The 26487-nt window shown below is 37.2% G+C and overlaps 1 protein-coding gene across 2 annotated transcripts in view; it reads left to right on the top strand.

The window, feature by feature from the left end:
* Nucleotides 1–26487, top strand: part of TASOR2 (transcription activation suppressor family member 2) — a 73094-nt gene that overhangs the window by 16263 nt on the left and 30344 nt on the right. For both annotated transcript variants that reach the window (XM_028114625.2, XM_028114624.2), the window contains exons 2-13: nt 11040–11185; nt 11474–11569; nt 12636–12708; nt 16080–16171; nt 17988–18125; nt 18259–18383; nt 18463–18482; nt 18573–18672; nt 20562–20662; nt 21337–21440; nt 24880–24952; nt 25051–25113. In XM_028114625.2, coding sequence (XP_027970426.1) covers nt 11040–11185; nt 11474–11569; nt 12636–12708; nt 16080–16171; nt 17988–18125; nt 18259–18383; nt 18463–18482; nt 18573–18672; nt 20562–20662; nt 21337–21440; nt 24880–24952; nt 25051–25113 — 1131 coding nt within the window. The remainder of the gene's footprint in view (nt 1–11039; nt 11186–11473; nt 11570–12635; nt 12709–16079; nt 16172–17987; nt 18126–18258; nt 18384–18462; nt 18483–18572; nt 18673–20561; nt 20663–21336; nt 21441–24879; nt 24953–25050; nt 25114–26487) is intronic.

Genomic DNA, 26487 nt, shown 5'->3' with positions numbered 1-26487 from the left:
TCTGTTCTGGAGAAAGTTCTTGTGCACTTGAGAAGAATGTGTATTCTGCTGCTTCAGGATGAAATGTTCTGAATATATCTGTTAAGTCCGTCTGGCCCAGTGTGTTTCAAAGCTGTTGTTTCCTTTTTGATTTTCTGCTTAGATGATCTGTCCATTACTGTAAGTGGGGTGTTACAGTCCCCTACTATTGTATTATTATCAATGAGTTTCTTTATGTTTGTTATTGATTGATTGATATATTTGGGAGCTCCCAAGTTGGGGGCATAAATATTTACAATTGTTACATCTCTTGATGGATAGACCTCTTAATTATGATATAATGCCCTTTTTCAGCTCTTGTTACAGTCTTAGTTTTAAAATCTAGTTTGTCTGATATAAGTATGGCTACTCCGGCTTTCTTTTGGTGTGGTAGAATATTTTTCTGTGTTATTAAACAGCTTTTATTTGGGGGCATCTTAATTTGTTTTTTAGATCAAGTATGGCAAAAGTAATGCATAAATTTTAAAAATACTCTGCAGCAACAAAAATTTACAAATTATAAGGCATCATAATATAAACTGGTATATAGTAACTTGTTTTGACAGTCTGACATTTGGCTTTCCTACCTTATCCCACAACCCAGCTGCCCCTCTGTGATTGTTTTACTTTCACCTATTAATGTAGTTAGTTAAATTTATGGATTTATTTATTTATTGAACCAATTCTTAACAATACTATAATGAATCTGAATTGATCTTGTATTATAATATCCTGATAGATTCTCTTTGCCAGTGCACATAGTTTAGGATTTTAGTATCAGTGTTCATACTAGAGATAAGTCTTTAATTTCTTTTTCATGTTTTGCCAGATTTTGGTACTGCATTTGGCTGCCTTATTAAAAAGTTGGGAAGCTTTATTCCTTTTACTGAGTTTTGGAGCAGATTAAATAGCATAAATATTATTTATTCTTTCATTTAGTTACCAAATACATGTTTACCGTATGCCAGGCATTGGGCTGGATGCTGAGTAATCAGAGGTAAACAAAACAGAAATGGTTTCTGCCCTCATAGGGTTTGGTTTATTAGGGAATTAGCCATTAATGAAGTAATTATGAATATGTAGTTAGAAATCATAACAAGTACTCTGAAAGAAAGGAACAGAGTGCTTTGAGAGAAATATCATTGAAGTTCTACTTGAGATTGTACTTTTTCTGTATTTGAGGACATGCTTATTGAGTACATATGCACTAAAAGGTAATTCTTTTTAAATGAAATATTTATTGAAGCTTTGATATGCAGTTAGGTCTGTGGTGAATAAAATGAAGTCTTCATAATTATAGAAGTTAAAATAAAAAATACTGGTAATCATAGCTACCAGAGTTAAAGGGTGTAGTCCACATTTTTTAAATGAAGAAATTAAGACTTAGTGTAAGTAGACACTTCTAGTTTAACATGTCCCTTTGTATACACCCTCTGGAAATCCCACTAAGGTGGTAGTAAAAAAATAAAGATATAAATTGGCAAAAAGAATGGAAAAGTGGAGCCAGGGGAAATCACGTTTGGGGAACTAGAAAGGAGATGGTCGAGTGATAATGACTATGGATTACGGGATGCTGAAGGCTGAAGAGCAGTAAGCTGCCAGGAAGCAAGCTGATTCCCACCAGTCAATCTGGTAGCAGCTCAGGATTTGGAAGTTACAAGTACTTCTAAAAGCAAGATTATAGGGTGGAGTAGAAGTAGAACGATTCAGTGATGATTTTTGTGGTTTTGATGCTCTGGATTCCCTTCGCTGCTCCTTGCACCTAGACAACTGCCTAGCTATCTTCTCCTCAGACAGAGCACTGAAATTTACCTGCAGGAGATGATTACACTCAGGAGGCAGGCTCAGACAGCTGAGGCGGAGCAAACACCTACGTGAAAATGAGGATTAAGTGGAAGTCAACATACTGAACAGTGAAGCCAGAGCTGTCTTTCTGTGTGACTCTCAGAACTAATAGTCAAGCTTACGCTCCCCCTAAACAAGATATTAAAGGATTCTTTTCTGGGGAAACATCAACCTCTGGTAAAATATTTAACAGATACAGACTTTGGGAGTTCGCCTGATTAAACAGCTGCATCACCATCAGATCACGTGAGAGAGAGAGAGAGAGAGAGAGAGAGAGCGAGAGCTGCTGGTCAAGAGACACTGTTTATGCAACACTTCCAGTTAGCTGTAAGTGCATCACATGTAAACCTAAATGGACAGCCAAGGATCACCAGCCATTTGGTGGAAGTCTCTAACATAAACCAAACAGGAGGGGTGCCTGGGTGGCTCAGTCAGTTAAGCCTCTGCCTTTGGCTCAGGTCATGATCCCCGGGCCCTGGGATTGAGCCCCAAGTTGGGCTCCCTGCTCAGTGGAGAGTTTGCTTCTCCTTCTGCCCCTCCCCCCACTGGTGCTCTCTCTCTCTCTCTCTCTCTCTCTCTCTCTCTCTCTCTCTCTCTCTCTCAAATAAATAAATAAACAAAAACAAAAAACAGAAAAACAACCAACAGGAATAAACGCAGGAAATAAAAGGAGCTTGGTAGAAACAGATTTACTGCATGTAACAGAAGAAACTTGAGCCAAATACAACTATGGTACCTTTAAAGAGAAAAGAAATGACATCTGTGAAAGAAGAGGTTCTATTTCTTAAAAAAGAGAAATTGTTCAGAAAACAGAAAAGGTCTCTGTGAGAGCAGAAAAAAATATATAAGGATTGGATAATAAAGCTGAAGAATTCTTCCCCAAAATAAAACAGCCACAAGAATTAGAAAATAAGAGTGAGTAAATAAGAAAAAATGGAGAACCAGTCAAGGAGGTCTTTTGTCTTATACAGTGGGAGGAAAACATCGTCTAAGTCCCAGAACTGGAAGAGTTGAGCTTCTGGTTGAACGGGTCTTCTGTCTGGTGTCCTGAAGAAGAAAACAGGAGAACAAAACCAAAAACCAAATTAGTTCTTAATCATTCTACTTCTAGAAAGAAGAATGGGGGGTGGAGGTGCAGTTCTCAAACTACAGTTTGAATAAGTGCAAGAATAAAATTAACCCTGTCAACTTGAAATTATATGTAAGTGTTGTTGGGAAGCCCCAACAGTTCTGTGAGAAAAGGCAGAGTTATGCAGAGGGGGCGTAGCTGAGAAATCACCAGCAGCTGTTTAGTCCAGAAGCAGTCCCGTCCTAAGAGAGAATTGCTGCATACCAGGCTAAGACTGAACAGCCGTACCATGTCCACTAAGGAAAGCAGGGAGGAATTGGAAAGTGCCTGGGTGGCCCAGAGATCTTAGAATGTGCTAACAAAATACCACTGGAAGTGAGTATATGACCTTGGAAAGCAAGGGATGTGGCTCTTAGTAATAGTAGTCTTGAAGAGGAAAACAGAGCTGGAAGTATAGGCCCTCCTGAACCAGATTACACTTGCAGGTTACAAGAGGTTTGGCAACAAAGGCACCATATTATTTTTTTCAAAAATCCTTGGATGCAGGAACAGAGAAGGGGGAACTCTTACATTAAGAAACCTAAAAAACTTCTCTGATCCCTCCCTATACCCTTCTGCTGGTTCAGGATAATTCATCTTGTTCAAGTATGAAAAACAAAGAGAATATGCACAGCATCCTTACAGTGATACTGTGGTAGATTGCATTTCTTTGTTGGTTTTTTTTAACATAATATTTGTAATATTGAGATAGAATTCATTGGGTTTTAGTATATTCACAAGGTGTACAACCATCACTACCATCAATTGCGTTATGAACCCCAGGGCTTTATTCCCTCCTTCCATGACTGCATTCTTCCCACTAAAGAGACAGGGTATTTTTCCCTCCCCCTTGACTTTGAGTTTGGCCATATGACTTGCTTTGGACAGTAATATCAGGTAGAAATGATGGTATGTCAGTTCAGGCCTAGTAAACCTTAAGAGGACTTGGGTATTCTCCATTTGTTCTCTGCACCTCTGCCATTTCCATGAGAAAAAAATATGCCTTCCTAACTCATTGGTTGAAGGAAGATGGGAGACACGTGGGTCAGGGCTGCCCCAGCTGAGTTAAGCCTAATTCAGCCAACATTGTAGAAATGTGAGCAGCAGTAAATGATTGTGGTTATAAGCTACTGAATTTTGAGATGGTTTGTTACTAAGCAGTAGTTAACTAATATAAATGTGTAAGAAAAGGCTAAGGTGGGGGGATATGCACCACAGTTTTCTACAGATGATAAGAAAAGCCCAAAATACTGGTACAGTGTAGATCAGGGGTGGGCAAGCTACTGCCTTATAGTCTTGCCTGTTTTTCTAAATAAAGTTTTATTAGAACATAGTCATTTCCATTCATTTACACATTGTGGCTGCTTTTATGCTTCATCAGCAGAATTGAGTCTTTGTGACAGAGACTGTATGGCTCACAATCCTAAAAATTTACTGCCTGGCCCTTTATGTAAAAGCTTGTGGATCTCTTGAAGTAGGTGAAAAGTGTAACCTAAAATTCCAACATAAACTTACAAGTAAATTAATATATCGTTTCCATAGCTACTAGGATGGCTGTAATCGGAAAGATAACAAGTGTCAGCAATGATGTGGAGAAAGTAGAACTTTGCACGCACTGCTAATGAGAATGTAAAATGGTGCAGTCACTTTGGAAAACAGAGTGGCAGTTCTCCAAATGGTTAAACATAGATTTATGATATGATCCAGTTGTTCTCTTAGGTATATATTCAGGAGAAATGAAAAAATGTCCACACAAAAACTTGTACATGAACATTCATAGCATTATTATACATAATAGCCAAAAAGTTGAAAGAGCCCAGATGTCCATCAGTTGATGATTGGATAAAAGAAAATGTGGTATATCTGTAAAATATCATTTGGCCCTAAATGAGCCAATGAAACGAAAAGTGAGTGAAGTAAACATGCTACCATATGGATGAACCTTGAAAACATGATGCTGCATGAAAGAAGCCAGTCACAGAGTACCACTTGTATGATTCCATATACATAAAATGGTTCAATATAGGCAAATCTATACGGACAGAAAGTAAATTAGTGGTTGCCTAGGCCTGGGGATAGGGAGCAGTGGAAGATGAGGGTGGTGGCCAAGGAGTACAGGGTTTCTTCTTGGGGTGATGAAGTGGCCTACAATTGACAGTAGTGATGGCTGCACAGGTCTGAATAAACTAAAACCATCAAATTGTACACTTCAAATGGGTGAATTGTATGCTATGTGAATTATATCTCAAAGTGTTAAAAAATAAAAATAAGTGAAGCACAGAAGTTATGAAGACCACAAAGCAGAATTATAAGAATTTGAGGAAGAGATAGCCAGACCACAGGAGGATGTGAAATGGGCACTAGCAGAACAGAAAAGAAAAGGAAGAAAAAGATTAAACCATTTCGGAAACAGTACATTACGAGGCACATGGGAGACTAGGTACCATGGCAAAGGACATAAAGATTAGATGTGAAATGTTATGTGTTTATTTTACCATGATTTTTACTGTATAAAACAAAACCAAAGAGAACATGAGAAAAGTGAATCAAAGCAAACACCTAGATCTTTCTAAAAAGTAAATACTGAGATAGTAATATAGAAGACCCTCTTTAATTTTCCCCTCTTGACATAACCTATTTCCTTAATGAATGAATGTTACCAATATTGCTACTTTTTCTACAGAATTTTGAAGATATCCATACAGTTCTGCCTCAAATCCTTTTTGGAAAAAGGTGTACTATTATAAAACTAGACATGCTAATATTTTGTGTGAAGCATATTGAATTCTTCAAATAAAACTACTTGTGGTGCCTTATGTGTCTAACGCTTCTACCTCTGCTCCTACTGTTTCTATTGCCTAGAAAACATGCAGACTAGCTCATTCTTTTGGCTCCTTTATTATTTGAATACCTACTCAGATTTCAAGTATGGATACCTCTAAAACTTCTTGACATTTCCTTGTCTTAAGGAAATCCCTATTATGCATCCACTGCATCGTGTTCTAGATTCTCCCACACATTTATAGTACTGGTTTCTGTATAGGTTTGTCGTCGTCTTCTAGTCTAAGCTTTTATTGTAGAGATGGTTTCTCATTTGTCTTGAATCCAGGACATAGCATGGTACTGTATATGTAATAGGCACCACTAATAGTTTTTTTTTTTTTTTAAAGAATGGATGGGGCGGGGCGCCTGTGGCTCAGTTGAACCTCTGACTCTTGCCTTCGGCTTGGGTTATCTCGGGGTTGTGGGATTGAGCCTCATGTCAGGCTCCACACTCAGCAGGGGTCTGCTGGAGATTCTCTCTCCCTCTCACTTTGCCCCTCCCCCCATCTCTTTCTCTAAAATAAATCTTAAAAAAAAAAAGAATGATTGGGTCATATACTAATTTGGGGGTGGGGACAGATTTTGTTTGTGTTCTTACTTGATTTTACTTTCAACCAGTAGAACATTAAATGTGGTTCTATAACCTCTACTTTTTATCTTGAGGCAAAAGTGATTCCTATAAGCATAACTTAGTTCTGTGAACAGATTTTCTTTAGAACTTAAATATTGAAGGAAAAGCATTTCATTTTATGTTTTACTGCTTATAGAACCAATTAAGCCTTAGCTCTGGAGACTTGTCAAAGGAGGTAACATTACAGAATTGTACCTAATGTAAATTAGATGTTCAGTAGACATTTGTTTATATGGTAGGTATGCCATAAATAGAACTATTCACTTTATGATTTAATTTTTTCTTTCTCATTTTAGCATTTATGACATTAACAGAGAACAGGACTATGTCAAGAATTCTGGGGGTATACTTGGTGAAAATGAATTAAGACCACCCTCCCAGCTACATTTTCTTTTAGAGAAGACCGAGCCAGGGTTCCTATCAGAAAAGAGTGGGTATTAAACTAAATGCTATGAGTTATTACTAATGAATCCAAGTAGAACAGTACAATTGAAAATTTTTAATTTATATCATGTTAAATGAAAGGACTTTTTAAAAAATATTTACAATTTCCAGTGAGTACAAATTTCATTAATCCAAAAGAATCATTAATCCAAAATTAATAGGTGATTAAATTTTCGAATTGCACCAGAAAGGGCTCGAGGGAAATTGTCACATTTCTCTATTTGTACTTCTTTGAAATTATGATTCATTTTACTTGATTTTGAATTGAGATATTTTAAATACTAGAAGTAGTACATGCTTATGTAAGAAAAAAACCTAAGATGTAATAATATATATAAGCTAAAACGTTTAAGTTCACCTTTATCCACTTCCACTTCGATAACCATTGGTTTAGACACCATTAACAATTTGGTTTCCCATCTTTCTAGATCTTTTTCTGTAAACTTCCAAACACATAATTTTTTATATATTTTTTATCAAAATGGCATTATATAATGCATGTTATTTACTCAGTAGTAGAGTAGATATCTTTATATGTCAGTATATACAGATTTACTTGGTTTTTATGTAGTAGTTGTAAGGTGTTTCCTTATTGATGGCAATTTAGGTTATCCCCATAGATGCCGGTGTGTGGAGTAGCCTTGTACATATCTCGTGTGTGCTCGTGCTAGTATTTCTGAGGAATAGATTCCCAGAAATGGAATGGTTATTAGGTATGCACATTTAAGTTTTCGTTAGATCCAAAAAAGTTGTATTTATCTGAAACTGGCAATCCCTTAATGTCTTGAAAATAAAGGTAATACATTTTAGGATTAGATGATGAGGGAATGGGCTCTTTAACAACTATCAAAGGGCCTACTTAGACTAGGTCAAATATGTAGGCATCCACAGTGTTAACGGAGGTAGGTTGCAGTCCTTCAGTAGGAAATACTAATAAGGGCCTTTAATGGTGAATACTGTTGGGTTCTGAGTGTTTCTGTCTTTGATGAGTGCTATTGTATAATGCACAAACAAGAAAAGTGGTCATGAAAGTCCCGGGGAGATGTAGAAGTGGCTAATTTATGTTAGAATTACTGAGGCACCTAAGGTGTTGGCATTAGTTCTAAATCTCATTCTTTGCTTTCAGACGAGATGCTTAGAGAATGGAAAACAGATATGTGTGCCAGAGCATCAGAGATCAGTTTGTGATTTTCTAATCCCTCTTATTTATTAGAAGTTAAAAAGAGAAACAAGTGTCCAAAAGCAGACACTCCGTATCGCTGATAGATTTTGAGAAAGGGGGAGATTATCTCAGGGCACGTTGAACAGAATCCAGCTTATGTCAAGCTTGACTTAACTTTTAAGACTGAATCCATAAATAGCAGGGAAATATGCCCAAAGCTAGGTGCTATAGGAAAGAATATTAACTCAGTTTCTAGAATTATTGTGATTGAACTTGAATTTTCCCCACTTGCTCTCTATTGGTCACTTAAGCCCTAGGGGACACTCTTTCACTTTACAGACAGGTACTTTTTAAGTTGTTTTAGTATTTCTCTGTAGAATAGCCCCCTCTTCATTCTCTTAATATTCTGATAACCTTGAATGTTTAAGTGAAGCATGTGTATTACTCAGCAAAAATGCAGCCATCCATTTATTTAGTGCTCATACTGTTTTGTACACTAGTTTAACTCTTAAATGAGAGTACATTGTGTAAGAAGAGATAATGTCAAATAATTTCTTAATAAAATGGTCATCTATCTCCTTTGTTATACAGCAGGAAACTTGTGCTTTCTTGAGTATAATTGACATCATTTTATTACGAAATCATGAAAGATTCAAGGTTTACTGTGGATTTCTAACTGTTTTGCTTTGGACATGCTTTACCTTCTGCTAATTGTAAAATGGTTACTTATATAAATATATTGCTTTTTGGAGAATGCTGACCTAAAGGGGAAGCATTTTTAACTATAAATAGTTTTAGGAATAAAAATCTGTTAGCACAAAATCATTTCCTACTGTTTATTTTATTTTTTTTTAAAGATTTTATTTATTTATTTGAGAGAGAGAATGGTAGAGAGCACGAGAGGGAAGAGGGTCAGAGGGAGAAGCAGACTCCCTGCTGAGCGGGGAGCCCGATGCGGGACTCGATCCCGGGACTCCAGGATCATGACCTGAGCCGAAGGCAGTCGCTTAACCAACTGAGCCACCCAGGCACCCCATCCTACTGTTTATTTTAAACCATTATATCTATTCATAGCTTTATTGAGAGCAGTATTCCTCACATTGGTAAATAAAGTGTTCTCTGACCACATGTATTTGGCAAACACTGTAAGATGGGCTATTTTTGTTTGCTTTTCAGCTTGCACTGTTTTTTCAGTTTTTTGCTTATTATTGTGCATTGACCCTCAAAAATGTGGATATATGTAGTATTTGGGTACTTTGAAAAGTTAAAAGCCTGTGTCTTCTTATTAACATCTTGTGGAATTTAAGAGTTCATAACCATAGAATGTGCATTTCCAAAGCTCTGACAACTTTTATTTCTTTCACTGTAAGCAACCTATTTCTCAAATATTGAGCTTTAGAGTTTACTTAGATTTTTAAATATTATTTTGCCTTTTTGCAAATATTAAACACAAGGTTTCCCAAATGAGGATTTTTAGAGGAATCCTGACTTGCATTTAGCCTAGCAGTGCAGCTTATTTGTAAGACCGAGTCACACATGCTTAGGCTTCCCAGTTTGTTTTGGGCGAATGTAGCTAAAGAAAGTAATGTAGCTCAAGAAAGCCATCATTTTAACTGTCATCCCTATTGTTTCACTATTTGAACCTCTTTAGAATATCCATATTTTTTATAGCATTCATATACTGATATTGAAGGAAAAAGTGAAACTGAGAAAAAGTAAAACAACTGATATGGATCAGATGTAGGAACTTCAGGATATTCTTAAATGTTTCATTCTCTTTTCTTTCCTTCCTTGCTGCTTAAGTCTTTTGACTTTTGATGCTAGGAAGTTTAGTAACGTAATTTTAATGGATAATTGGAAGTGTTAGGACAGTTTAGTCCAAATTAACTTTACTGAAATGTTTGTTTTCATTTCTATGATAGTTTAGTTTTTTACTGTGGTTCATAAGTTAATTTTAATTAAAATGTTTGTCTTTCCTTTAGCTTTTGAACTTTAATGTAATTGGCAGAGAGTTCTGGTAAAAGTGGGAAGCCATATTAATATATTTATTTATGCTGTATCACCCAAACTTCCAGTGCTCTGTATGTTATTCCATTCTCTTTATTATTTGTAAGTAGTTTGTTACCTCCCTGCCTTGACCTTGTTAAAGAACATAGAGAAGACACAAATAGGAGTAACCAAATCATAGTGAAATGTTACGAGAATTTGTTAGGAACAGTTCTTACTAAAGTAAAAACTTGTAAAACAAAAGGCACAAAGCCTCAATCAAGAGAATTATTGGGTCAAGTCAGTAATTCTCGATTAGGAAACCTGCCTCTCTCGGGAAGGTCATGTCAGAATTTCTGGGCTAGCACATGGGTGGGGTTTGAAAAAAGCACTTTCTAAAAGTAATAAAGTTTTATTTTTGTGAAATGAAAAAAATGATTTCATAATATAACCCATAAGAAGTAAAGTTCAACAGACATGTCTAGGCCATGAGGAAACCCCAAATATAGAACAATTTCTAATGTGTTTGTTGAGTGTGCAATAGTAAGCCCCTAAAAAGGAACCTAATGGGCTTACTTGGGGGGATTTGATGAGAAGACAGGAAGGGTGAAGTTTATCAAAATGTGGCATAAGTTTTAAAAAACTTCAGGATGAGAAACATTGGTCTAAGTGATTGCTGACCACTGCCTTGATGCTACCACATTTGGTCTGCTTGTCCCATCTGTGGTTACAACACACAGCTTTCAACCAAAAGGCCCAAGGACCAAGGAATCTGGCAGGGTTTATTTTACTCTTGTATTGAAAGTAATTCACCTTCAATAACTCACCTCCGTGTAGATTATGTTCTTCACATGAGAGGTCTTTTAAGGATAGTACAGATATGGAGCCAAAATACAATGTAAGTGTCTTGAGTTTTACAGGAAGGAAATAGGTGAAGTATCCAGTGATATTTAGTATGCCGCTTTTAACCCCATCCTTTGGTTATCTTAAACAGTTGCATTATTTTTGTTTGTGTTTTACAGTTTTTGAGACAGTGTCCTTGAGTTCAGACTCTCTCTTCCAGAGGGCAGTTTCAATTCTTCATACTTCTTACTTGGACTCTGCATCTGAGCATGGTTTTCAGTACAGTCAAGTGACTTTGGTGAAAAATGACATTTTCTTAAATGAGGTGAGGTGCTTGGTACACACTGTGTCTGTGTGTTAGTTTTATTTTAGTTTTAAAGAAATAGACCCATCATTTTTGGTATAAAAGCCTATCTAGTTCTTCTCAGTTGTCACTTTCAGATGAGATAAGAAATCCTTGGAAGGTAATAAGAATCTATTGTAGGGAATAGTAAAATAATAAATTTTGTTAGTCCTTTAACAGGAGGAATTCAGATGATACATTTTTTTAAAAATTAATTTGCAAGGCAAAAGAGTATGTTTATAGCATTTGATTATTCTCTCTTTTATACAGTACAAAACTTTTTACCAAGAAAAAAAATCAAGTAATTATACTCAGGAAGAACTTCAAGAGACTTATGGGTTTCTTCTGTTTGAAACTGAAAATCAGGTAAGGGCATTAGGTTGTAGAACATTAATTTTGTGACATTAGTGTACAAAATTAATGATATCATTAAACTTAAATATTGGTATTTCACTTCTCTAAGATTTGTAAAATTACCAGTTCTCCAGTCTTTTTTGTTGCTGAGTCTGGTGGCAGTGGGAATGATCGTGACAGCTAGTCCTGAAAGAGGTTGGATTCCTGTACCTTTTCACAGGCCCTCTTTAGTGTTCGTAAATACATTTGGCACCTCAGGGTGAGAATTGGATTAATACGGGTTTCCTAAGTATCAGTAATGCCTTTTAATGGAGTGAATGGGTATTTCTTCATTCTGGATCATTCTTCACATAGATACTTTGTTTCTTGTGGAGGTTTTTCAAGTTTCAGTTACATGGTTTTGGGCATAAGGTGAACACTTTCAGCAATTGAGTTACTTGAAATTATTTCATGCCAGTGTTTAAAGATGGAGCTTCTGTATTGTTACTTGTACCCAAATTGTGGGAGAAGGAAGCTACTGTGTGGAGCGTGTTCCCAAAGATGTATGTGGCTCCCTAGATACAGTTTTAACAATACCAGAGATTTAGAATTCAACTTAAAATAATTTCATATTTTGATTGGATTTGTGATTTTTAAAGAACAAGGGTAGGCTTGCTTAAAGAATACTTAACATTAGCATATAACATAAGGATTATATAGTAATACCAGAAGAGTTCATTTATTTACTTAATCATCTACTTACAAATAAGATACACTATGGATTCATATAAAAAGGGCATTAGAGGATAAGACATTTTCAAATTTAGTGATTCCAAAGCTATAATCAAAATTTTCAAGAGAGGACTTAATCTGGAAGCTTGTTTAATTTGGTTTTGCTGAAGACATTTTTGTTAACAGAAATGATAAAATTTCATGAACTGTTAACCAAACACAATTGCCTTACACAAGCTTGCTTTGTGCCATAAATACACACCATATACAGGTTATATATTTATCTGAAAGCTTATATATTATAGTGTTACTTCATTGTCTCTCCTAAGACTGACATGATAAGCAAAGTACTGTCTTTTATTTAAAGGCAAAGTTAGTGTGTCAACGCGGGCTGTGTGTGGGCAGCAGTGCTAGAACCACTCTCGGTGACCCAGCGAAAGGTAAGTCTGAGAAAAGGAGTCTCTTCTTTTACAAGATGAAGTGCGGTTTAGTTCATTTCATAAGATACTTACATTAAAAGCCAGTTTCATTAGTGATAAATAATAATCTTTAGAATCAGTGCTTTAAACATGTAAATGAGCTTCGAGTCTAAGACTTAAGATTTTCCAATAGGAGTTCCATGATCAAAACTTTTTCTTAAAAGTTGGACTAGAAGAGATACTGAAATTAGCTTTCAGTACCAAGCGATAAGTGCGATCATCCAGGGCTAATGAGGATGTCTTCTAAACTATCATAATGGCAGTAGGAATAGAGAATAGATGGAACTGGCCAGACTTGGCAACTGTGGAATGTGAGGAGCAAGAGAAAGGAAATACTCACATACAAGCTTGTAAGTTACACTACAGTGATGTTGTTAATAGCGAAAAGACACGGAAGGAGAGGAGATTGGTAGGGAAGCTGAGGAGTTAAAAGAGAAAGGTAATCTTACGGTTAAGAATGTGGATTAGCACTAAATTTCTTTGAGCTTCAAGTTCCTCATCTGTGAAATAGATAAAACTATCGTTTAGATCTGCTGTGAGGATCATGTGAGGCTACATGAAGTACTTAGCTCTCAGTAAATGGATGCTACTACTTTCATGAATTAAATTTGAGAAATAGTGAGGTTTTCCTAGGTGTTACCAGGAGATACCCTCCTGATGGTTTAAAAAAAAAAAAAAGCTGGAAAAAGGGATCAGAACTGGAGATGGGGGCTCAAGGTGGCAGGACTAGGTGTTAGTTGAAGCCAAAGTTCCATGGGGCATTATTGAAGGAAAAGATGACAAAGAACAGGACTGTGGGTCGCTGCAGGACCTGGGGCGGGGGGGGGCAGTCCAGTGGAGGAAGAGCTGGGGAGGGAGAGGAGGATGGGTATTTAGCATTATCAGGTGCTACCACTGTGGAGGTCAGGAGTGGCTAGCTTCCTGCTGGCCTTTTCTTTTTCACAGTTCTATCGAGATAAAATTTATACAGCCTCTAATTCACCCATTTCAAGTGTACAGTTCAACTTTTTTTGGTGTATCCATAGAATAGTGCTGCTATTAGCACAGTCCATTCTAGACTGTTTTCATCCCACCAAAAAGAAGTCCTGTGCCTATTTAGCAGTGACACCCCATTCCCTGCCACCAACGGCCGAGGCAGCCACTAACCTGCTCTTCCCCTCTCCAGGTTGGCCTCCTTCAGACATTCCACATCAACAGAATCCTATGTGATGTTTTGTGACTCCTTTTCTCAGTTTAGTGTTTTCAAGACTCATCCATGTTGTAGCTCATAGCAGTACTTTGTCTGCCTTTTGGCTGAATAATATCCCGCTGTATGGTTTTACCACATTTTCTTTATTCTTTCAGCACTTGAGGGACCTTTTGTTGTTTGCACTTCTTGGCTGTTACGGAAATGCTGCTGTGTGCATTCATGTACAAGTTTTTGTGGAGACATGTGTTTTGCCTTCTCTTAGGTATAGACACAGCAGTGGAATTGCTGGGTTATGTGGTCACTCTGTGTAACACAAAATGCTTTAAAACTTACATTCACATCTTCTAAAGGCCATGAGAGGGAATACATTCATAACCCCGATAACATTTTACATAACACCTTTTTTTCTTCCTACTCTTTTTCACACCCCCTTCATTGTAAAACATAACTAACATAGGAAGAGAGAATGGTATAATGTACCCATCCCCTAGGTTTAACAGATCATGTTTTGCATTATTCCCTTCATTTGGTTAAAAAATGTTGTTGTTGTTGAAGAATTTGAAAGTAAATTACAAGTAAATACTTTAGCTTACATCTCCAAAATATAAGGCCCTTTTCTACGTTATTCTGATTCCTAATTATATTGTTGATGTTTAAGAGCTGGCTTCGGTGAGGTGCTGGAGTAGAAACTGCATTATTCTTAACAAATATACTTTCTTAAACACATAGTGGGGTGGGTAAGAAAATAGAACTTATAGAGTAAGTTATAATTAATTTTAATTAATTAATTTTAATTAAAATAGAACGCATATATTTTATAGTTTCGGGCTCAAATAGAAATGTTTAGTTCTGTGAATGTAGTGTCTTTTAGTTTTAAAAGTTTATAGATCTTTTTAAATCTTCCTGAGGACCCTGTGGTCTATGTATCCAAGTCCCCGCCCCCACCTCAAGTGACTTGCTCCTCAGTCACGTGGTTATTAGTAGGAAGTGAATGACTTGGTGCTGCAACCCAAGCTTCTTACCACAAGTTCATTGCTCTTTCCAGGATATTCAAGGGCTCTCTCCATTGTCTCGTATTTCGAGAGATGCCTCAGTTTAGGAATCTCTGTGGGATCTGCACTTCCCTTGCCATTCCCCTGCTGCTGCCACATGGGGACCTGTCTCAGCTCTGACAGTAGCTTTCTGGTTGGTCTTGCTTCTAGCCTCTCCCCTCTGGAGACTCCACTATCTTGTAAGTGGTAGTCTGCTGCTGAAAACCCTTGGTGGGTCTCTGCTCCTGTAGGGTGAGGTCTCCCCTGAAGAAGTCCTACAAAGATCTTTACCACCCAGTTCCAAGCTTCCCCTTCAGCCTCAGCTTCCCGTGCTTTCTTCCCTGCTCCCCATGCTGTGTGGCCCACCGTCCTGCACAGTTTATAATCTTCTATGCTTCCATACTTGTGTTCACTCTGTTCTCTGAGAATTTCATTCCTCTGTTTAAAGAACTCCTTTTCTAAGAAAATATAATTGCTTATTTCCATTTCTTTGTGTCCTCAAATACATGTGTCTGACGAATAGTTAAGTACCTACTATATACTGGGCTGTGGCGTGGCTACAGTGGTGAATAGAACAAACATGACCCCTGCCTGAACTACAGATTGCACAGACTAGCAGCATAAGCTGCTTCAAGGCAGGACCTTGTCCTGTTTACTTTGGTGCCACTGCTGCCTAGCACATACCTGCCAAGTGGCAGACCTTAGTGCTTATTATTAAATAGAGTCCTTACTGAGATTTTTTGCAAAAAATAACTTGAGAATCGGATTACTACAGATAGGCCTTTTCACTGAATGATTGCCTTAAAAAAAATAAACTTAGAATTTACCAAGAATTGTGAGACTTGTATCCCTTTCTAGTTATTGTACCCAACTAGAACATTGGTTGTCCATCAGATACATCCTGTCTTGTCTTAGCTCTAATGTTTCCATACCTTTAGAATATCTTGAATAGTTTTTAAAAGGTAAGCAGTTTCAAAACAGTGTAATGTTGACTTTTATTTATTTGTCTTTTGTGTTGTCTTGTTCTGTCAAAGGTAGCCCTACATGTGAAATGTATGTGAGTAAACAATCCTTTTAAAGTGTGAATTAATCTATATCTTATACTTTTATAGGTGTGTATATTTCCAAATACTCAGACTATCTTCATGCAAGACCATGGTATCATGGGAAGTCTGGTTATGTTGTAATTTTTAACCTAATTAAGGTAAAACCCAAACGCTCTTTCTTGTAATTTTTCTTTTAAAAACTAAAAGTTATCAGTCTGTGATAATGTTCTTTGTGGATCATTTGCTAAATATCATAGTCACCGAAGGTAGCTATAAATTCAGAAATTTATTGCCGTTCTTGCTTTCCTTTAAAGACAAAGATTTTGTTCATTTGATAAATGATCTATGACTATGTCTTTAAAAAACAAAACAACTCTCAAAATAACACAGAAAGTAATCAGTAAAAATCTTCCTCTCGCCCTGGCCCACAGTGCCACTTTTTAAACATTAAATAACAGAACATAAGTAGCAACCTATAAGAACAATGTGATTACAGTTATGAGAGAGGAATTAGACAGCAACTTTCGTTTTCTTTTTAAATTGTTGAAATAAGAGAGCCTTATTTCCTTTATCCCTAAAACATCCAGACCTGTTGACAGTTTTATGTGGCATCTGTAACTGCTGATCTCAGAAATTCTTAAAACACCCTCAAATAGTTCAAGTAGTTCCTAGGAAAATTCTGACTTTAGAGATTGGTGGGCTTTGTGAGGACATACTCTGTAGTCTCATTTTGTTGTTTTTTGCTTCGGTTTTAGCTTTCTTACTATCTTGAGTTCTCTGATTATAAACCAACACTACTGATGTGTTTTTTTGAGTGTGAACTGTTCACATTCTAAGGTTTGACCCCAAGAACTGGAGGGAAGGTAGCATCACACTGGCGCGCGATCCCCACTCCTCCCTCTGCCTCCTCCTGCAGAAGAGCTACTGCAGTAGATGGCCATTGGCTCACATAACCCTCATTCTGTGTTGTACCTCTGTCAGATTGTGCTTCGCCCTGGGTTTCTTGGCTTGTAACCCCCTGTCTGGTGGATATTGCTGGTCAATTTTTACCTATATGCTCTCAGTTCTTGCTTTACTGCTCAAAAGCCAGCCATGCGTGACATCATAAACTGTTGGAGAGGGAGAAGATACAGGTTGTGATTGCTCACTGAGAACTACTATTTATATTCTTTGGCTTTTTATTAATGCCCCTGGTGGTCCTATGAATGAAGAGGCAGGACCTTAACACCCCCCCCAAAAAAATTAGATTCTTCCTGTAAGGATAAAAATTAGTTTCCTATAACCTTACCTCATTTTGGTATATATTCTGTGTATTTTTCCACATATGTCATTATATTCACAGCAGCTTTTAAAATCGTTGTATGATATTTCACGCCCCCCCCCCCCCCCCGGAAGACATGTAACCCTTGATGAAGAGAAATCTATAATCAGAAATACTATCGACTATTCAGTAATCAGGTCTGGCTAAGCACTTTACTGTCTATTTGCTTCTTGCTGATTTACTGGGTCCTGGCATAATAGAAATACTTTGATCTAAAAATTACAATTGATAACTTAATACTTCAGTTTGAAAATTCATCTTGTGAAATTTTAGATTCCATTTGTCACCTTTTATGTTACAGTCATTGACTAAGCTAATCTGTTCCAGTTGGTGGGCTGTATAATTTTTCTTTTACAGAAATGATTCTCTTAAATTTGGGGGGATTCATGTACTCCTTTCATGTTGTGGTAGAAGCTGTGATCATTTACCTCAGGAAGATGCCCAGACATACCAGATTTTTAAATACAGTGTTAAGAGGTTCATGGATAATTAAAACTATTGTTGGCCTTAAGATAATTTGCTAAGAACCATAGTTGTTAACACAATTTGAAACACATCCATATCCTTACTTATTAGGCTACTTTTAAATGAATCCTAGAGTAAGATTTTTGCCTTTTGAAGACATCTGATTAGTCTTAATATTTTTATTCTAGGGAAAAGTCAAGTTTGTGTCTGAAAATTATACCACTAACTATACTAGCCCATCTTCTGGCTATGATTGCCACGTGGCTGCAAATACTAACAAGGTTTCTCACAAGACGAGTCATTTTCGCGCATTTGAACTGAGTCAGGTATAGTCACCTGGGAATAAATCATTCCCAAGATACATTTCTGAATCTACTCTGTTAAATGTCAGGACTGGGTGGAGTTGAGATAAAGCGTTCCATGGTGCTACTCTGATAATCCTTATTTCTTTTCTTTCAGTATTACCTCTATGAACTTTCAGGTAGCTCCGTTATTGAGCGACCCAGGCAGATCTGCCCTTATGTTATTGTAGCTTTTCAGTATAGGGAGCCTAAAAGGATGGCAGCTTCAGCTCATAAAAGCATGTAAGTAATTATGCACATACTTTGTTTTACTGGATCTGTTCTGTTTGCTCTTATAAACATGCCTTTCCTTTTTCCCTAGATTTGAACTCAGTGAAAATGGTAAGAAATTATTTAATTGGTTCTTTTATGTTTTTTCAGTAAATGTTTTGCTCATAAATAATCCGTTTCTTTCTTACTCATTTCTTACAGCTCTCACCTCTTCATGGCAAGGCAAATTAATTATTCAAGGCTGTCTGCTGTGTGATATAAGTCTTTGGTCCTCTTATGGTACAGCTGTTCCAAAGCAACTGTAAGTATTGAGTTTGTGTCCTTTACTGTTTGATTTTTTTTTTTTTTTTAATTCTCATTTTGAGGTCTTGTTTGTTGGTACTTGTGTGAAGCAAAGCAGTCATACTTGGTTTTTTATTAGAGTACTTTGGGGTAGATGTACAGAGCACAGGAAACTTAAAATTCAGGTCTAAATTCTGACCTTGGCTTTGAAATAGTTTTATAATCTTTGACAAGTCACTTTGGAAATTTTAGTGTCTAAATCCATTCATGAGAATATGACCTTGATACTAGATGTTTGACTTTCCCAAGAAATAAACTGGATTTGCCTCAGTAGTAGATGCAGCAGATTATAGGTACTTAATACTATTATTTAGTCTTTATTAAGAGTTGCAGGAGCTGATTTTGTAATTTTCCCATGATTTTCCTAGACCACTATGAAGTAGAGTAGCTATTACACGTATTTGCATTATAATGTATTATTTGTTTTTGGGGCACTGTGAAGGGCATCTCATGAAATCTTTTTATTTAGTCTGCACTTAGTTTGCACCCAAAACTGTTGAAAGATAGACCTATTTTATTGAAATATAAGCTGAAGATAGGTGTGCTGTCACAATTCATTTTCTTTCTGTTGACCTGTTTTAAGAGGGAGGATTGAGGGTTATTACAACCCAGAGAATAAAGTAAGAATTCTGTAAATAGGGGGGGTACCTGGGAGGCTTAGTCGGCTGACCATCCGATTCTTGACTTCAGCTCAGGTCATGATCTCAGGGCCATGAGATCAAGCCCTGAGTCGGACTCTGCGCTGGCATGGAGCCTGCTTAAGATTCTCTTCCTCTCCCTCCGCCCCTTCCCCCCTACTCTCCACCCCCTGCACGTGTGTGCTCTCTCTCTCAAAACAAACAAACAAACAAAAAACGAATTCTGTAAATAAATAAATGGGAGAGCTGGGAACGTTCATTGTCACTGTGGAGTACAACTAATGAGTGTGGAGAGAAGTGGCTAGAACCATTACCTAAATGGTTAACATCACCAGCAGTGGAATAAATATCATGTGCTTCCTAATAGGGTGCATAGAGAATGACACAGTGTCACTTGTGTGGTATTCCTGCCAATCTAATCAGCAGGAAACATCAGATATACCCAGATTGAGTGGCATTCTGCAAAATACATGTTCTGTATTCTTCAAAAATACCAAGGTCGTTAAAGACCAAGAAACTGTCTAGATTGAAGGTGATTAAAAAGACATAACTAAATGCAGTGTGTCATCCTGGATTGGATCGTAAAACAGAAAAAGATTTGTTTTCTTTTGTTATAAAGCCCCTTAGTGAGACAGTTGGCAAAATTTGAATAAGGTGTGTAGGTTAAATAATGGAACCATATCATTATTAATTTCTTGATTTCATTAATTGTTTTGTGGTTGCATAAGGAAATGTCCTTTTTTAAGGACACACAGAGAAGTATTTAGGGGTAAGGGGAGCATTTATAAGTCTACAAGTATTTGAAAATGAGTTTTCAAGGAGAAGTCGGGGGAAGTGGTACAAAAGTCTGGATGTGGTTCATTCAGTGGCACTGCATGGTATGCAGTCCACTATTGTCAAAAGTTGTCAACTCTCACATAGCATAATTTTTAGAAAATTCTCATTCTGGTATGCATAATTCTTTCATTCATCTAGATATTTTGCTAATCTCAAAAATACATGCATTCAGAAAATGTTGAACATATTTGCAGACTGTGGTCTGTGGGGTCATATATTTGAAAATCTATAATATTTATAAATATGCACATTATTTGATTCAGATTTTATCAATTTCAGGACTTGTGATATTTTTGTTTGCATTTGTATTAGAAAATAAATAAGTTGTAGTTTAAATGTTTATTAAATTGCATGGTATTGTTTTGTTTTTTAGGCCACGTGAACTAGATTTTAAGTATGTAATGAAAGTGTCATCTTTGAAAAAAAGACTACCAGAAGCTGCCTTTAGAAAACAGAATTACCTGGAGCAAAAAGGTCTGTTCAGATGTAATGATACACTGCACGCCCTGGGCTTTGTCCAGTTTTTTCCATCTGTCACGCACACACTCTCACACGCTCTGTTGTGGTTTTGCCCTAAGTGATTCGCAGAAGGGCCCTTTGTAAGAGTTGTAGGGTTGCTGTGATTTATTTCCTTGGAGGCTAACTAGAAACTGAAAGACAATTTCATCTAAGGTGGCAGAGACTCACTTTACTATAGAACATTGAGGGAGTTCAGCAGAGAGTTGCTTACAAATAGTTGGAGACTCATAACCATGCCTTTGAAAGAGAACAGAGGTTTTGTGGTGGTGGTTTTTATTTATTTATGTACTTCTAACTGAAGGAAAAAAAGCAGAAAACACGAGAAGGAAATTTCCTGGTCATTTAGATTAATTCATGGAACATTGATGTTTATGTTATTTATATAGTATATATTTGTCTTGTTAAATTCTCTAGTAGAGTCCATATTAGTGAAAGCATTGTTTCAAATACTTGACACAGTAACTTCTTATTGAGGAGTTTTATAACAAAGACCATTGAATGTTAAATTTTTTAAAGAGTATTTCTAGTTCTTTCATCTTTTTAACATACAGAGTGAAAAACTTGGTTATAAAAAAGCATAATAGCATTTTAAAATAAGAAATGTTCTGTTTTTCTGATTTTCTCCATAGTCTGTTGCCAAGATATGTGCTTCAGGATGTATGAGGTGGAACTGTCAAACAAACAAGGGGAAAAAATAGATAAACTAACAGAGTACATTAAAAATAAGCAATTGGTAAGAATCACCTTTTAAAAGATAATTATTATTTTTTTCTTTGAATTAAGAAATTGATATCTCATTATTAGTTGACTGTGCCTAGAGTGAATTATTTTAGTTTGCTGAAAGGATTTTCATTACTTAATATGTGACATATTCTTTTTTTAATTTAATTGTATTATGTTTTTTATCTTTTTTTTTATTATGTGACATATTCTTAATATTTATTGTCTAATATTTTCATTCTCCTTTGTGTCTCAGTTTACATTCGTATTTCGCTGGTCAGTTTGTACTCCTAATTTTAAGAATTAGAGGACAGTTTTCCCCAAATCTTTGTTGTTGTTGTTGTTGTTGTTTTATGACAAGGGAATTGAGTAGATCCCTAGTGTTTCTGAGTTAATCAAAGGACCACTTGTGAGATACTTTAAAAGTGACCTGTGTTGATCTATAGGTATGTAAGGAAAAAAAAAATCAAATGCTAGTGCTCCTACTGTTTCCATATTATAGAAAGTAAGCCACAAATGAGAATTATGTAACAGTCAGAGACTTCTGTCCATTTTGTCAACCAGGGTTCCTCAGTGTGAGGAATGAGTAGAGGGTGACTTTTTATGAGTGAGACCTAAACATCCCAAGGGAGATGGTGTGAGTGTGGGACAGCGATCTAAACATGTGAGCGCATTAGTGGCATGCTGGACTATCCCCATCGTAGATAGCAAGAAATCAGTAAGTGAAAATAGGACCTATGTCCAAGCTGTGAAGATAAGGGGTCTTAGGGGCAGCCAGTTAAGATACTTGGAGTTACTTGTGACAGAAACCCAAGATGGCTTAAATAGTTACAGGACTGAACAGGCTTTTTTTCAGTTCTAGGTGATAAGGCCAGTTCAAGTACTGTTTGCTCAGGACTTTGTGTTTCACCTCACTCTGCTCTGTGCACTAGTTTTGTCCTGAGGCTGCCACTCGGGGCGACATGCTTCCTTTGTGCATCTGGAGAGAGCAGGCCCCTCCTCACCTTCACTTCAGTTTCATTAGACCAGTGTATGTCATCTGCACGTCCCTTGTCCAGTAACTAATGGGGTGCCTTGACCTGCGCAAGCCATCCTGAGCCCACCTGCCAGGACTGGGTCCAGGGTCAGTCCTGCTGAGTCTGTGGCAGTGCTCCTCAGCACAGGGGAATCGGCTGGGCAGCAGTGGATGCTAAGCAGATGGCCGTTGAGTGTCTGCTGGGGGAATGTAGGCTCTGTTGTTTTGCAGTAGCATAGTCCATTTTCTCTTTGGAAATTAAAAGGAAGAGAGTCCAAAAATGTTTTCAGAACATTCATGAAGCGACTGTTTGTAAGTGCAAATGATATCAAAAGTAGCAGAGACCTGATGCACAAATCACATTAGGTCCTTCCTCCTTGATGTCCGTGCTTTTTCTTCTTTTTTTTATTTTTTAAGTTTTTATTTTAATTTCAGTTGGTTAACATACAGTATTATATTAGTTTCAGGTGTACAGTACTGTGAGTCAACACTTCCATACATCACCCGGTGCTCATCACAACAGGTGCACTCCTTCATCCCCATCACCTATTTCCCCTACCCCCCATCCATCTCCCCTCTGGTACCCAGCAGTGTGTTCTCTAGCATTAAGAGTCCATTTCTTGTTTTTTCTCTCTCTCTCTCTCTTTTTCGCCTTTGCTTATTTGTTTTGTTTCTTAGAAATTCCACATGTTGAATGAAATCATACGGTATTTGTCTTTCTCTGACTGACTGACTTAACTTCACTTAGCATTATACTCTGTAGCTCCCATGCTTTTTTTTTCTTGCCTCATCATTGTATGAATAATTTTTACATATCTGTCTCCCCACCTAGAGATTGAGTACCTTGAGGGCAGTTATCATATCTTAAGCATCTTTGACACCTTAGTGCCCGTGCCTGGTGTATAGAGGACAAGCAATAGATGTCCCTTGAATAAAGTATATGTGGGCTTGTACCCAGAACACTGACCTTCAAGAACAGTACCAACCAAGGTTTCTTTTTAACAGGGTCTTAAGGACATGTATGGCTATATTTCCTGTGTGTAAATGGAAAAGTCTAGCAGATATGTAAAAGATTGTATGATTTCTCCCACAAAGGTTAAAATAGGAACTTTAGCCCTTTCAGTACATAATCTGAGAGACCAATAAGATATATATTTCTGTTTTATTTGTACATTTCATCTGTATCACAAAACTAAAATGCAGAATGATGTAGAGGCTAACTCTCTTGTCACTTTCACTTTTTATAGTAGTAGAAAATGAAGCCAGAATTATACCTGCAGTTTACTAGGTACCAAAGCTATGGGTATATATAACTACTGGTGTATTTATTCAATAATTATTTCTTTAGTCCCTACTGTGCGCCAGAAGCATAAATACAAATACAGTCCCTGCCATCATAGAATTTGTAAGACTGGAGGAAACAAAAGCAGAAACTATCGGGTGCCCAGGGGCTATCGCAGAAGCGTGTGGAATGAGTGTTCCTGTGGATGTAATCATCGGAAGTCTTTTTCATACTTTGTTATTGAATAATTTATTGATTCCCCATTTTTGTAGGCTTACGACCTATCAATCTTTGAAATAGAATGTTTTCTCACTTTATTCCAAAAAATGGTGTATTTTGTTTGTTTCTTTTTTAACTGAAAAATTACTATATGAACATTGTATTTTCTCTTTGTTATGGATATATAAGCTTTTGAAATGGTGACTAATGGAAAAGCTGTTATCTTTATGATTTACAGTGGCAACTTTTGGATAACTTCCCCACTATCTGGGGAAAAATTTCCAGAGTTACTGGAAACATGAAAATTTCAGGATTTTTTTTTTCTTGAGCTCCAGATTCCCCTGAAGACTGTGATAGAGGGAAACAAGAGGAGGAATTTATTTTTATCTGCATCTCTTGTGCCACGGGACCTAATTATGTTATTTACTATTATTTTCTTCTCTTAGGATGCTATAGAAAGGATTATTTTATTGGATGGTATCTTCCAGTCTTGAGTTCCAGGATTCTGTGATATTTTTTGTGTAAACAGGAGCTTAAGAGGCTAATCCCAGGTCTGAGTCACCTTGAATTTGTAGTGGCTGAATGGTGACAGATTGGCTACTTAGGCAGAATGAAATGTCAAGCATCTTAATGAAAAACTGAAATGTCTTTTCTAATTGATTTGTTACATAGCTGAACACTATCCTAAAACTAACCTTGATGTTCTGGTTCTTATATGTAGGCCTCACAGGGCCAAGATTATTTGAGGACTAAGGAATTTGCAGTTTCTGATACTGGGGACAAAATTCTCCTGATTCTTAGAAACACTAACATTTCGAGAATTGTTTTATATTTATACTTTTCATAACCTCACAATTCATTGCAGAGTGTGGTAGAGGGAGAAGGAGAGAGGGACTGAATCTTCTTTCACTTTTTTTATTTTTTTTAATGTTTAAGGCAATCATCAAATGCTTAGAAGATCGGGGGTTTTTCATCTTACTTACATCATCAGCCTTAATACCAGAAACACGTAAGGACAACTTTTTTGAAAAACTATTTTTCAGTATGTTTACTTTTGTTTTATAAGATCAACAACCTAACTTTTCTTACGATTTTCATTCTCTGTAGATTTTGGAGGTGGGCAGACGGGTCTACATGGGTTACATTTATTCCATCCATCCCTTCCAGCAGGTAAGGGCACAGTGACGTCCAGTTCATGGAGTCTGGGGGATATTTTTCAGTCTTCATCTTGACCTCTCAGCAGCACTTGACCCTCGTAACTGTTTTCTGCTCTGAAATCACTCTCCTTTAACCTCCCTGGGTGATCCCTCTTTGTCTCCTTCGCAGACCTAGACTTTCCTCTGAGCTTCACATGCCCATATTCAGCTGCCTGTTGACATGTTCACTTAGATGTCTCAGGTGTTCCTCAAATTCAGCACGCCCTGAATGGAACTCCCCGTGCTAGTGAACAGCAGTAGCTGGGGGATACGGTCATCACCATCCACCCAGCAAATAGGACTCGGGACCTTCACAGACACAGCTCCCTCTGTCTGGACTGCTCATCTCCTTCCCCTTCGTCAGGTGAAGTTGGCCCCTATGGGACCACGGATTGGCTCATGGGGACAAAAAAATATAACTCCTACAGGGTATAAATAGGTGTATCTGTGGTATTAAAATTTTGGAGGGTGATCAGGAAACAAAGTCTAAAATGTCTCTGAGGCAGGGGAGATAAGGACTGAAATCAGAGAAGTACCCCTGGTGCCTGTTATTCCTGCCTGTCAGGTCCACTTAATATCATGCTTTTGCTTCCGGCCACCACCCTTCCCTCCTTGGGACCTCCGGGCTTATCAGCAGTATCATTTCAGTATTTCTTTGTATAATTATTTAAGGCTTGCTTTTCTTGTATTTTACTGTATTCCTATCACCTACTGGTGCCAGGCAACTGAAAAATAACAAATGTCGGGGCCCTGGCTGACTCATTTGGAAGAGCATGTGACTCTTGATCTCAGGGTTATGAGTTTGAGCGCTGTGTTGGGTGTAGAGAGTACTAAAAAAACAAAACAAAACAAAACAAAAACAACAAATCACAGATGTTTGCTGAACAAATAAATGAATGTAAACGAGTTACTTCTTTTTATCCTATGAGGATATTTCTTTCAGATTTTATAATCACACTGTATATCTTTAAACACAAAATTATATATAGTATTTATAAAGCTACAACCAATACAAAAGTTTTTAAAGTTGATTTTTAAAAATTGTATTGAGTTACTCAAAGCAGAGAACTATACTGTCTCGGGCATCACTTTGGACGAAGCACAACATTAGCAGTTATAAGAACACAGTGGCAGTAGCTGTGTGCACTTCTCAAGCATTTGCTGTGTCCGGCATTGTGCCGGGGTGGCTGGCTTAGTGGCTCTGACAGCAAGTCTGCATGTGAGGACCGCTTCAGAGCAGACTGACTGAGACCTGACTTAGCCCACGGTCAGATAGCAGACTCCCGAGCTGCCTTCCAGCCCCGATCCCATACTGCCTTCCTCTTCTGTGAGAGCTTGGACTTCATCG

Source organism: Eumetopias jubatus, unplaced genomic scaffold (assembly GCF_037043125.1).
Source record: "Eumetopias jubatus isolate StellerSeaLion01/CBP00866 unplaced genomic scaffold, mEumJub1_p1.0 scaffold_8, whole genome shotgun sequence".
Classification (NCBI taxonomy): Eukaryota; Metazoa; Chordata; class Mammalia; order Carnivora; family Otariidae; genus Eumetopias; species Eumetopias jubatus.
The sequence above is the reverse complement of the archived record's forward strand: the minus strand, read 5'-3'. Positions and strand labels throughout refer to the sequence as shown.